Source organism: Scophthalmus maximus, chromosome 12 (assembly GCF_022379125.1).
Source record: "Scophthalmus maximus strain ysfricsl-2021 chromosome 12, ASM2237912v1, whole genome shotgun sequence".
Lineage (NCBI taxonomy): Eukaryota > Metazoa > Chordata > Actinopteri > Pleuronectiformes > Scophthalmidae > Scophthalmus > Scophthalmus maximus.
Window position 1 is genome coordinate 252231 of NC_061526.1, and position 13993 is coordinate 266223.

The 13993-nt window shown below is 44.4% G+C and overlaps 1 protein-coding gene across 26 annotated transcripts in view; it reads right to left on the reverse strand.

Annotated features, from left to right (window-relative positions):
* The window catches only part of LOC118286501 (pleckstrin homology domain-containing family A member 5-like), a 237987-nt gene that overhangs the window by 160968 nt on the left and 63026 nt on the right, over window positions 1–13993 (reverse strand). Inside the window, exons 4-5 of one of the 26 annotated variants that reach the window (XM_047336463.1) lie at window positions 6061–6153; window positions 5106–5981 (exon numbers count right to left, since the gene is read on the reverse strand). The exons of 22 other annotated variants lie outside the window; for them this stretch is intronic. In XM_047336463.1, coding sequence (XP_047192419.1) covers window positions 5540–5981; window positions 6061–6153 — 535 coding nt within the window. In that variant the 3' untranslated portion in view covers window positions 5106–5539. 3 more of the 26 variants (XM_047336464.1, XM_047336466.1, XM_047336467.1) reach the window with 3 other exon arrangements.

Genomic DNA, 13993 nt, shown 5'->3' on the forward strand with positions numbered 1-13993 from the left:
GTAAAGCACTTCACACGTGTTTAATATGCATAATTCACCCATACATTGAAATGAAAGTGTGTCAACACAGAAGATTTCTAGTGATCCTTTCACAAGAAGGGCACGACCTACCTCCCCGATACACCAAGCAGCCAGTGATGTCAAGTAACCAGTCATTTATAAAAAATAGATTCATACAGCACTTTTATATACTTTTCATTTCAATTTCACATATTTCACACTCAAGCTGAACAGCTGTCAATTAACGCCTCGGTGTCTTTTGATCAATTTGATAGTCCCAAGAAAACTTTGGCACATGGTCTGGAGGAGCCGAGGATGAAACCACCAGCCTTCTGAATAGTGGACGGCCCGCTCTATCTCTTGAGCTACACCCGTCCACAAGGTCTGGGCTCAGTCTCAGACCTTTCTTCAGATGATGACAAATAAACCAGGCTATAAACCAGTCTTATTTTTTATGTACAGTAATATCATACACAGTGGCTAGAACTATAGCGAGCTCTTTGAAAGTATTTGGTTTTCTGAATGAATTTGAAATAAATGTGATCTGATCTTCATTGAAGTCAGAACGTCTGCAACAAATAATGTACAAACATAATTGCTGGTGCCTTCGTTGCAGACAGCCATTTAACTATCACAGTGCTGGTGGAAAATTTAAGTGAAGCCTTCGATTAACTAACTGGTTGAACCATGTTTAGCAGCAGTGTCTTCAAATAAGGGAACGTAACGTTCTGGAAAGTGTGGATCAAACTTGGGCCTCATTTACCAAAAGCAGCTAAAAGCTAGCCTGATAATTTTTGGTCATTGACATTGACTATTTCATCTTCACTTTTTGATGCTGTGGGGAAACAAGGCCCGACACAAGAATGATTTTTGTCTAGTTTACAGGACTGCTTTAGCTCAACTATATTCTAAGGATGTCCAAATCACAGCCTTGGTGTTATTCCACAGCATCTTGGATTAAGGTCTGTGCTCTGACTGTGCCACTCCAATATATGTTTTTTTTCTTTTACTTAGAAGTTGTTTTGTTGTAGAATTACTTCCCAGGTTTAGGGTCATTCTCCTGCTGCATCATCCAATCGCAGACACCCTGACATTATCTTTAAGATACACTCATAAATGTGTAAATTTGTTTTCCACTTTGCTGTTGAGCTGCCCAGACCCAGAAACAGCAAAGCCCCAAATAATATTGATTACCGACCAACTCGCCGCGGTAGATCTGTGTCGAACAGTTGATTTGCGGAGTGATACGCTGATTTACTTACTCGCATACACATTCATACAGTACTTCTATACGCAGCGCTTTTTTCTGTCACATCCATACACTGCCCAATGAGCCGTCAAAAGGCAGTTCAGGGTTATGTGTCTTGCCCAAGGACACTTCGGCATACTGACTGGGAGAAGCAGGGATCGAACCACCGACGTTCCTGTTTATTAAAGTTGAGATGGTTGTTGAAGTGGAGGTTGCAATACCATCCATATATCCACAGACAAACCGTAAAGAGTTAAAAGCTTCATCCTTCTCCTCTGCTGACGAGGAAGCTGGGAACACATGCTAACAGAGCAGGGGATGAACTGCGGTTTTGTCATGAGAGTGACAGTGTGTGCTTTGAGACATGCCTAAAATTCATTACCAGGGTGGCAGCCTCCAGTTTTAAGCCACTGCTGACAGGTCCTATTTGTGGAGCAGCATGACCTCATTTTTCTCAACTGTGCAGGCAAGATACTCATGAGTTTTACAGGAGAGGGCACATTCTAAGAGGCTGGGAAAACAGAGGAGGAGGAGAAGGTGAGTGGGTGCATGATGGAGTGATTGATAGGTGCATCTTTAGCCTAAAAATAAAATTTAGAAAAGAATACAGTACATGCTGACACACACTAACAGGCCTACATGCTATGAAATGTGTTGATATAAATGATAAAAGCTTTTGAGTAAATTTACTCCTTTTTCGATGGTTCAGTCTCTGCCTCAATAAAAACACATCAGACGGGAGATTTTCCACCCAACCAGCAGCATCTTCGTTGGACTGATTCAGCAGACTGCATCATTCAAAGTACCAGTTGGAACAGTTTGCCCCAGCCTCAGCTTGGATTAGACCACCCAACAAGTGCAGTAACAAATCAGACGCCCCAATCGGATTTGTTTGGATGCCTTATAGTTGGACACATTCAGCAATCAACATCAATTTTTTTTGTTCAGTGTCATCCCAAAATTAACTGTGGATTTAGGCTACATCCATACTAATACATTTAAATTTTAAAATCTATACGTTTTTTTACATTTACAAACTACTGTAGTTTTCAAGCCCCTAAAACAGAGACTCTTTGAAACGCTACTGGCTCAGTTTCAGTTAAAGCATTGCTAACACTTACTGTCAGTAAGCGTTCCATCTAGTCATTAGGCCAAGAAAGAAACCCCTGAAATACTTTTCTCCACTGCTGTTCCTCGTTCATTGTATTTTCTAAAACTAAGCAACCAACTCCAGAGTAGACAATCTGCTCTCTGTTTACACCGGCAATCTGACTACGATGGACCCAGCAGAATTTCAACACCTTTGAGCACTGGTGAACAAACAAGGCTCGGCACTCAACACTCTTCAGAAGGAGATGGTCAGTGTGGCGCAGCACTTGCAACTAATGGCTAGTGTGGAGCACCTGTCGACTCAGTTACAGCAACTTCAGGCTGCCGCTCCGTCTGGCCATGCAGCTTCTTCACCGACGCTTCTGCCGGTTCCCTTGGCGCCACATCCCAGCCATGAGCCGTGTTTGCCTCCTCCCAGTCACTACAGCGGTGAGTGGAGGAGAAGGATCACTCCCTCTGGCCTTGTATCCACTACCGAGGAATTAATGACGTTACTGTTAAGAACCATTATCCTTTGCCACTAATCTCCTCTGCTTTTGAGATTCTGCAGGGAGCTACTATCTTCTCCAAACTGAACATCCGCAACGCATATCACTTGGTGCACATTCGTGAGGGAGATGAGTGGAAGATGGCCTTTAACACACCCAGTGGACACTATGAGTACCTGGTAAAGCCTTTTGGGTTGTCTAATGCCCCTGCTGTGTTCCAGGCTCTTGTGAAGAGTGTTGCGGGACATGGTTATTAGGTTTGTCTGTGTACCTGGATGACATTCTGATATTCTCCGAGTCTCCCCTGGAGCATTTGCAGCATGTGAGGTGCAACGACTACTGGAGAATCAGCTGTACGTGAAGGCTGAGAAGTGCGAATTCCACCAGGACACTGTCTTTCTTAGGATTTGTTGTTTCTGATGGGAGGTTGGAGATGGACTCTGTCAAGGTGAAGGCTTTGCTGGAGTGTCCCCAGCACACCACCCAGAAGGAACTCCAAAGGTTCCTGGGGTTTGCTAACTTCTATAGGAGGTTCATACACAATTACAGTTCTGTTGCTGCTCCACTAACTGCTCTTACCTCTTCCAAGGTTCCGTTTTCCTTGTCGGCTGTTGCAGAAAGGGCTTTTAGTAAGCTTAAGAAAGTCTTCACGTCTGCCCCAATCCTCATCACAGCTGATCCTCTGCTCCAATTTGTGGTTTAGGTGGATGCTTCGAATGTGGGAGTGGGGGCAGTCCTGTCTCAGCGCTTCCCCAACGATAATAAGCTGCACCCTGTGCGTTCTTCTCTTACAGTCTGTCTGCCACAGAGTAATTATGACATCGGTAATCGGGAGCTGTTGGCGGTCAAGATGAATTTGGAGGAATGGAAACACTGGTTGGAGGGAGCGGAGAAACCATTCTTGGTTTGGACGGACCAACAAAAAACTTGGAGTATATTAAGACAGCAAGGCGTCTCAACTCCAGGCAGGCGGGGGGGGGGCACTTTTCTTCTCACATTTCAAATTCACTCTCTCCTACTGTCCAGGATCTAAGAATTTGAAGCCAGATGCTTGTCACACCAGTTTGCCAAAGAGGGGAGAACCTCCTAACCTGACACAATCCTGCCCAGCCAGTGTCTCATCGCCACCGCCCAGTTTTCTGTCTAGCAAGAGGTACTGGAGGCCCTCCGTCAACATTTGTCCCCAGGTAACGAACCTAGGGAAAGTCGGTTTGTCCCTGTATCTGTCTGCTCTCAGGTCCTCCAGTGGGTTCATGTGTCCAGACTTGCCTGCCACCTGGGGGTCCAGCGCACCTTGGCTAGTCTTCGCCAGAAGTTTTGGTGGCCCAGCATGCAGAAGGACTTGTTGGAGTATGTGGTTGCCTGTCCCAACTGTGCCCAGGGGAAGCCATCCAACCGTCCTTAAGCTGAACTGCTAAACCTACTGCCCATTTTTCAGTGACCAGGACTCTGAGGGTAACACAGTAGACTTACTGTTGTAGATCGTTTTTCTAAGTCTGTTGCCTTACTCCTGCCTGTGATACTGCATATGGTTCTTCTCTGAACTGTGACAGTAGCAGTGGTTCAACTCTGCACAGTCGAGTGTTTTTGTAAACTTAGTCAGCGTTTCTGGAGTTAATTGGACAAATTTATTAAACAACCTTAAAAGAAGGCACCTGGAAGAAACCTGCATAGAGTGTTTCACTCTGGTCAGTACAAACTCACACTCTTCTGTGTCTCACAAGGTCCTGAAACTTTGAACGTTATCACTGACCAACAGAGAGCTCCAGCCCAATTTAACCCCAATATATGATATTTTGAACATTCACACAGCAGAAAACAACTATTTGTTATCAGACATTGTAGGCACTACTGTTTTGTTGGCCTGTTGGACTGACTCTTTGTATGACTTCTTGGCTTAGCAGTTAAGATTCATCCTTTATTCTCCTACATCAAATCCTTAGTGAGCTTCCCTGCATTTGAGCATCTATCTTTACCAGAATCTTGACACACAGCAGCCCCTTGCTAAGAGGGGAGGGGGAGCTGTGGCTGCAGAAAGACTGGAGGTACGGCTGACAAAGCATTTGTTTTGGTGTTGCTAGAGCATAAGTAGATATATTTAAACAATGCTAATGATCCATTTGGGAGCACGTGTTTTCCTCTGTAAGCTGCGCTATTGTTACTGCAAGAATACCACATAAAAACAATAAATGTAACACTGTGTATAACTTATATCTATCTGACTCTCAGACATGGAATTGAACTTACCTCTGTTGATCTGTAATTGCATACACTCAATGTCCACTTTATTATCTTTTATACAATTGTTCTGCTAGAAAGTCAGTTTGTCTTAACATATCAATAGAGAAATGAATTAGTTATTTTAACATTGAAGTCATCAAGTCAACTTTATTGTCAATTTCTGCTATATGTGCCAGACATACAGAGGAATTGAAAACCATCACCAATCACCCTGCTGCCGAAGAAGGGAGACCTACAGTACCTGAAAAACTGTAGGCCGGTCTCGCTGCTGTGCACGGATTATAAAATCCTGTCCAAAGCTCTAGCCCTGAGACTGAGGGAGGTGATGGTGTCCGTCATCCGCCCTGACCAGACTTACTATGTTTTGGAGCTCTCCAGTTCATTGGCTGAAGAAAGTGGTCTTATTTCCATAGAACAGGTAAAGGCTTTCGACCGGGTTGAACACCAGTATTTATGGCAGACTCTGGTTGCTTTTGGGTTCAACCCAGGTTTTATAGGCATGATCCAGGTTCTCTATAGTGACATTGCGAATTGTCCTAAAGATAAACGGCGGTCTGAGTGCTCCGTTTAGCATCCAGAGAGGGGTGAGGCAGGGCTGCTCTCTCTCTGGCATGTAGTACTCTCTGGCCATCGAGCCCCTGCTCCATAAACTCAGGAACAATCTGAACGGCGTGCGTTTCCCCCAGTGTGATGTGTCTTTTAAACTATCTGTATATGCAGATGACCTTATTGCATCGGTCAATACACAAAAGGACATTGGTTTTATTTCTTCGGCGAAGGTGAACTGGGGGGAAAGCGAGGCTCTGATGGTCGGGGAGGAGCTGGGAGTTCGACTCAGGCTGCTGAAAAAAGGAGGACTCAAGTACCTTTGCAGTCTTTCTGGGGGACGAGACCTACAAAAAGAAAAACTGGAATGATGTTGTTGAAAAGGCAAAAAGGCGCATCAGTAAATGGAAATGGCTGTTACCTTACATGTCATACAGAGGTCGCACCTTGATTTTAAACAACTTGGTCTCGTCTGCCTTGTGGCACCGGCTGTACTGTGTCAATCCTCCAGTTTCTCTCCTGTAGAGGTACAACAGGTTTTAGTCGATTTTTTTGGGGCCAGGATGCACTGGGTCCCACAGAGTGTCCTTTTCCTTCCGAAAGGAGGAGGGAGGCCAGGGCCTGGTCCATCTGGCCAGCAGGGGCGTTGCCTTCCCACTCCAATTTATCCAAAGGCTACTGTCTGGGCCAGAGGACATTCTGTGGAGACCTTTATCCCGGCGCATCCTGAGTCATTTTAACAGCCTGGGTCTTGATTTTAGCCTGTTTTTAATGGATGACAATGAGGTAATTGCATCATTTCTTCCTGGTTTTATAAAAGTGTTTTTATTGTCTGGAACCTGATTAAAAGGGAGAGAAAGTGAGCAGAGGGAGTCCCTGCACTAGCTGCTGCAGGAGCCCGTCCTGTAAAGGACTATACTGAACCATCCCAGCTGGGCAGGGGCCACATTGTCCAGACTGCTGCAGACTGTGGGGGTTTCCATGCTGGGCCAGATGGTGGAGCTGGCCGGGCCCCGACTGGAAGACCCCACTGAGGTGGTTGACAAACTGGGAGCTAGATCCATCAGGATTATGAAAAAACTGCTTGATTACAGGAAGGAAAAACTGACAGATCAAGACTTCCTGCTTCTGACAGATCAAGACTTCTATAAACTTTTGGTAAAAGTTTTGAACAGGAAAATACTGAACGGACGGACTGACACTGCATGGAGGGGTTACCTAGGGCTGGACCCGGGATCCAGACCTCAGTGGAGGTCTTTATACAAACCTCCACTATCCAAGAGGCATGGGGACTTACAGTGGAGGATATTCCACGGCATAATGGTAGTGAACTCTTTCGTGACCATTATAAATCAAGCTATGGAGGACAAATGCCCATTCTGTGGCTTAAGAGAGACTATTTTTCTCTGTTTTTATGAGTGTCACTGTCTGTCAGTGCTGTTTCTGTTTTTACAAGTTGTTTTTACCAGTTTTCAAGAGAGTTTTAGTCAGCAGGTTTTTATTTGTGGTTTTAGTTACACTCGCCAACACAAACAGAAGAGCCAGCTTTTAAACTTCATTTTAGGGCAGGCCAAGATGGCGGTGTACGTCAGCAGGAAGAGGAAGGTGGAGGGAAACCTCCATGTTGAGTCGGTGCCTGTCTGTGTCAACCTGATCAAAGCCAGACTGTTGGTTGATTTTAGTTTCTACAGAACAGCAGGTGACCTGGACTCTTTTAAAGATCTGTGGTGCTTTCATAACCGTTTGTGTTCTGTCACAGCTGGGAAACTCGTTTACGAAAAATTACTCATGTGAATTATTTAATTTTTTTAAATAATTTATTAGAAAATAACTTGAATAAAAAATGCCTAATAAAAGTTGATTTCAAAAATCAAATGAATCTCTCTCTCTCTCTCACTCACACACACACACTGGTCACAAACAGCAGCTGTGTTTGTGGGACTACATAATCTTATCACCAGCCAGACCTGTAAGTGTTTTCAGCCAGCTTCATCTGCACCGTTTTCTGCAGCTACCTGCTGCTGACTGAACAGTCAGGGACTAAATCACGTATTGCACTGACAGCTGCCATTTCACACAGGTGCATTACTGTCATTGACACAATAGTCACAATAGAGGGACAAAACATACTGACAAGAAAATACTTCTAGAAAGGTCAACATAGGTCACTGCCATATGTGGAGACGGATACTGTCAATAATGGAATCAACAAGTTTCACCCATGTAATTTGTTTCAAAAATGTCAAAATCAGAGATTGTGCCCTCACAGTAAACTGGAAGTTAGTTCATTTGCTTAGATTTCTTATTCTGTATTCTGACTCAGTCTTCAACAGTTTACAACCCTAACTTTCCTCATGTTCAAATTCTTCCTCCCCCTTTCCCCTATCTTTCTCTATGTCTCTCTCTGTACCATAATACCATCTTTTAGTCGCTTATCTTGAGGTAGGGAACCAAAAGACAAACAGAACATGGTCCAAAAACAACGGGATACCAGTTCTCCTGTTACACTCCATGACCTGCAGCCGCCCAGATGGAGGAAGGTAAATACACATATCGACACAAGAAGATATCGTCTACGAGGCTGACATCATTGAGTTTACATGAGGACACTCCCAGATTACACGCACACACATCCCTGCTCCAGCTCAGAATCGAGGGTCACATGGAGAGCTGTGTGCTCAGAAGAAAATATTCAAACGCCCTAGAAATGTTTTGAAATAGAAAACGAGCCGATCCTTCTGGCTTCCAGCAAGAGAGAAGAGACAAACCCAACTGTCTCTTTGCTGAAATTACCACAAGGTTGTTGACCAAATATTCGCTCATCTCACCTCAACCTACATTTCCTTTTTCAGTCACTGAAAGTGACATGTGACTGTTGCCCATCATGCAGTGCATTCAGTGGAGTTAATAAGACATGAAATACAGCCAACCATATCTGAAGCTCTTCAGAGGCACAAATATTATTTCCAAATCTAAGCTCAACATTGTTTTAAATACTTGAAGGCTTTATCCCACTGTATTTCTTTTTGCCATATGAAGAGTTGCTTAATTTTATTTATTGTATCTAGAAACCATGACTTCCAATGGCTAGGTTTTAAAATAGTAAAGCTGTGGCATTAAAAGTTGATTGCATAGTATTGCACTTTTTTTTGTAATGCTTTTATTTGTTATTTGTACATGCCACCATTCTTGTTTTTTGTAATGTTCAAATATTTTTTAATAAACCAGTTATTGTTTAAGTATTATCGTTCTTTTTTTTTTATACCGTGGTATCGAATTTGGTATGGAGCATCATGTACTTTTGGTGGTATTGGTATTGGTACCAACTACTACATACAAATTCATACACTGCCGGAAAAGCTGCCAGAGGCAATTTAGGGTTAAGTGAATGAACCACCGAGGTTGGTGGACCACCGACTCTACTTCCATTCTCCACTTAGCCAAGGTCGGGTTGCAATGTCAGCAGGCTAGGCAGGGTGTTCCAGATGTCATTCTCCCCAACAACGTATTCCATCTCCTCCTGGGGGACACTGAGGTGTTCCCAGGCCAGATAAGATATATAATCCCTGCAGTCAGTTCTGAGTATCCCCTTTGAGTTTGGCATGCCCCCAAAGCGTTGAATCAGTGTTAATTTCGTTAACGAAAAATATGACGAAAAATGTTCCTCAACTACCTTTTTTCCATGACTAAGACAAGACGTTGAGGAGCTAAAAATAGGTCTTCGATGAAAAAAATTATGACGAAATGTATGCTTTGTTTTCGTTGACCAGAGGCGACGGGACAAAAATGTTTAGTGTACAGATAAAATCATATTTTTCTCCAGCACGCAACTAGTCCAGCTGTGGGAAACTGTGGCTCACAAGCTGCTCTCTGGCTGCTGCCTCGCTCCGCTAACATTCTACATTCATACGCGCAGATAACAAACTGTTTCTGTAAATCTCTAATCAGTGCACAGAACCTGAAACAGAGACTCAGTAGTTGGTGTGAACACACCGTTGTTGTGATTGACAACGTCTTTACTGTCACCGCTCCACAGCTGATCAGCTGTTGAACATCACAATGAACCTAACTCGTGTCCAGCACTGCGCTTTCTTGGTCCCTAAACAACACACATGACAAGTGTGAGACTGATATGACACATGCATTTTATGAATTTCAACAATTGATACAACCTGTCATCTGGATGTCTAAGGAGAGTACACCAACCCTTCTTAGAACATCAACAATTTGTAACCATGAAGATTCAAATTCATATCAAAAGAAATTGAGATTGCAGCATGTAATCAGGAGGAAAATTCAGGGGACAAACAAAGTCTGATCCATTTCATAGCACAACATGATTGTATTATCAATCCTCTACGTTATAGGAAAGGCCAATGTTCCCAGTTATTGCCCAGTAAAGTTTCTAACAGGAGAGGTATATATTTCACATAGCAAACACTAACCTACCCTACATATACCATATAACAGGGTTTAGTATGTTTTTTCAACATGGCACTGTGGAGTTGGGACTGATAGATTACCAAAGAGTGGGACTAATATTATGGATGTTAGAGGGCTGATGAGTGTCCGTGACAACAGGGTGTGGAAACAGGAAACAGATTTGTGTCTATAACAGATGTCAGATTTTGGGATGAAGGGATATTTGTGGCCTGATACCAAATCAGCACTAGGCTGTTCCCAGCAGAAGCTAAAAACAGGATATACAGGTGGTAATCTGATAGTAGATTAGTGCCTTGGGCAGTGGGTGATTTTTTTTTTCAGGGAGCCACCCATGGGTGTTCAAGTGGAGTTATTTTGGCTGTAATTACTGGATGTTACAGGGTACACAGAATCTAGAGCTGTTAATGGATGGATAGATGCTTTCCACTTGCACAATGTTTCCCCTCTAATGGTCACAGACATATTGGTGGCAATGGAGTTATTGCAGGTTAGTCTCTATTTTTCTTTGCAGCAGGGGCAGTAGTTTTGCAGTTCTTATAGTTCCTTGAATATCTCCAAAGGAAGGTGCCCTGGAGGATCCACTACAAACTTATTTTGGATGCCCACAATACTCACCACAATTACAATTTATTACAATTTGGTTAGTAACTGTTAATATGTCTTGCTGTAGACTGTACTGAAATATCATATAGCTAAATACTGAAATAACATATAGCTAAATAAACTGCCGCACCTATATAGCTGGACATACGTTATACTTAAGCTTTTATACTAAAGCTTGCAGAGCCTGCATTGCATGCATAGACTAATTAACATACAGAGTGCAGATGTCACAAGATGCCGCCCAGAACAGATTTAGTCTAGGGCAGCACAAATATTACACAATAACGGCTACGATCAGTCCAGACACATAAAGTCATGCAATCCACCCACGTACAGACCGCACCCACCATGCAGGATAAATAGCAAATGCACAACTGTACCGGGCTCCTGTTCTCTGCGCTATCCAGCCGTGGTTGGTGACCCGTGAGACAGAAACCAGAGACTCAGTAAGTATTGTAATTGCTTGGAGCAAATAAACATGATTTGATTGAATGCATTGGACTCACGACTGTTTTCTCCCTCTGAATAAACGAACACAGTGCAAGGATATGGCCGAGGTCTAGGACTAGAATCCTGCCGAACAATTTGGTGACCCCGACATGATTCAAGGAGAAACGATTGTAAGAGCAAACTCAAACACGGGGGACAAGGATGGTGACAGAGTCAGTGGCTGACTCCTTAGATCAAATTAAATGCATTCTACCAAATAGACGGATCAGGGATCCATACGAATAGTCTGGGATTACTAAAGTGAATGTTGTTCCAGGAACTACAATAATAACTGTATGTGGGTGGTTTATTGTGACTAAGACAAGGTTTGCCGACACACAGAGTGTTGGGGATTGGGCGGTATAGTGGTAGTGGAGTGTATTCGTGCCGAAAAGGAAAGGTGGTACTTGGGACGTGAATTAACACCCAGGATTTCAGCGTGCCTTTGGGTGTAGAAGCTTTATGAAATCGTCCCGGTATCACTGGCATTGCATCCCCTTTCCACGGAACTCCGCTAGGTGTGTGCTCTGGTAAACAAGGGAAAAAATGTCTAGTTTCAGCGTAAAACTCGAGACGATACGGTCGGAATGTGGTAATAATTCAACGAATGCTAAAACCTTTCGAAGAGCGTTTAAAAATTACGTGAAAAAAGAAGAACAGAAACCATGGTGGCCACAACCTTCTGACCCGAAACCAGTTAAGTCTCTGTTTTAACACCACATGATGACCGCCGCGGCCGAGGTTAAATATCAAGGACAGCAATGTGACAATCACAGGGGGTGTTGTGGGTCGCGCGGATTAAAGAAAAAATATAAAAAAGCGGTAAATACCCACTTTTGGCATGAGTACATGACGAAGCATTTATGGCGATTAGAAAAAACGGGACAGCCCGAGAGACCCCCGCCGTACAACCCGAAGGGACCCGAGATAATGGCTCCCGCAATAGAATTCAGAGGAGGCATTAAACTAGAGGGAGAACTAAAAGAGACTCCCTCAGAGGATGGGAGAGAGGAGGAAAAAGAAAATGCGGAAAGGCTAGAGGACCTTAAGGAGATGTTGAGTGATTCCCAGACCGTAAGACTACAACTAAAAAATGAAATTGGGAAAATGAGAGAAAACCTGGAGGTCATGAAACTCAAACAAGACGAGAGCAGTTTCTACCGATGTATGGAGGGTACGGCCCGTATCCCGACCCACCTCCATGGCCACAGCCACAGCCCCCCATGGGACCACCATATTACGCTATAAACAACCGATACAAGGGACAGGGCCAGCCTGGACACTGGGCCCGCGACTGTCCACTTCAACAGGGGGTACCAATGCAGAGGCCCGGCCCCAAACAACCCCCACCCGCACCAATGCAGGGACCACCGCTAGCTCCCAATCAATCCTTTGCGCTGCAGTATCCCATTTGGGGCCCACAATAGGGGAGCCCTGTCACCCCTGGGCCAAGAACACCTGAGCCCTGTATGGAGGTTACGATAAATGGACAGGTTAAGAGAATGGTGGTGGACACTGGGGCCACACACTCTACAATAACCCACACAATTCCAGGCACTTTGTAGATCTTACATACTTCTGTGGTGCGGGTGACAGGGACTGCGCAGACCAGCATATTTACACTCCCTCAAGTCGTCGAGGTGGCGGGGCAGACAGTCAGACATTGCTTCCTCCACTGCCCGGACTGTCCAGTTAATCTATTGGGTAGAGACTTGTTGTCACCACTCCGAGCTGAATTGATCTGCAGCCCCGCCGGCATCACCATCACCTTCCCAAATGGCTCCACACAAAACCTGACCAACACGCCTGTCGCCTCTGCGCCTCACTCCGTGATGATGCAGTCGCCTCTAAGTGATAATGACTCGGCGGACATTTATTGGGCTTTGCTGCGTCCTGAAGACTCATAACAATGGGGTGTAATGTCCATGTTCAACTTGTGGAAGCCATGGATTTACTCCCTTGGTTCTTATATTCCCCCGTCGGACCCACCACACTGTACTCTTGCTTACCTGCGCGAACCTGATCTCCTGTATGATGATGATTTTAAGACCATTGAAGGCCTTGTCTGGCAGTTGACCACATCCAACATATACGTGGGGAAAGAGGGTGTCGTCATATTAACCGGGGAACAACATCATTGGTATAAGATGAATAAAGCCATGCCACATGTCTCTCTGGCCGTAGACGCCACCTGGGAAGCACGGAGTTTAGGACCAATGGTTAAACGTCTGTCACACGCCATTGATTGGGTTCCCACTGCGATAAGGGGAGTGCATTTTTCCTTCTCAAATCAGGTTTACAAAATTACCTCATCGGCGTCTGACTCTGCCGTTTTGCAACATGACTCACTCACTCGATATCATGGCAGGGAAAAAACCGACCACCCTGCCGGGGAGGAAGTGTTAAAATTATTACCTCCTGCGCTATGGTCTACCGGCCCTTTTGATGTTGGGTGTTGTGACGTTCCCCCTCCACTATTTCTCCTCGACACCAAAACCCCAGTGTACTGACCACAGTATCAAAACAAACCAGCGGTGGTGGCCGGTTTGCGCGACACCATTGTCGGACTTCTGAAGTCTGGGGTGATTGAAGCATCTGACTCTAGTTGGAACATACCCCTTCTTCCGGTGCCAAAGGCAGACAACTTAACATACCAGATGGCACATGATCTGAAAAAATTACAGTTTAAATGCATCAGGAAAATTAATGACACAATGGGAAGGGTCCTTATATTGGTTGCAGAAATTCAAGGTCACAAGATTATTTTGACAAATATATATGCTCTGAACGGAGATGAGCCACAATTTTTTGCCGACTTGGGCAA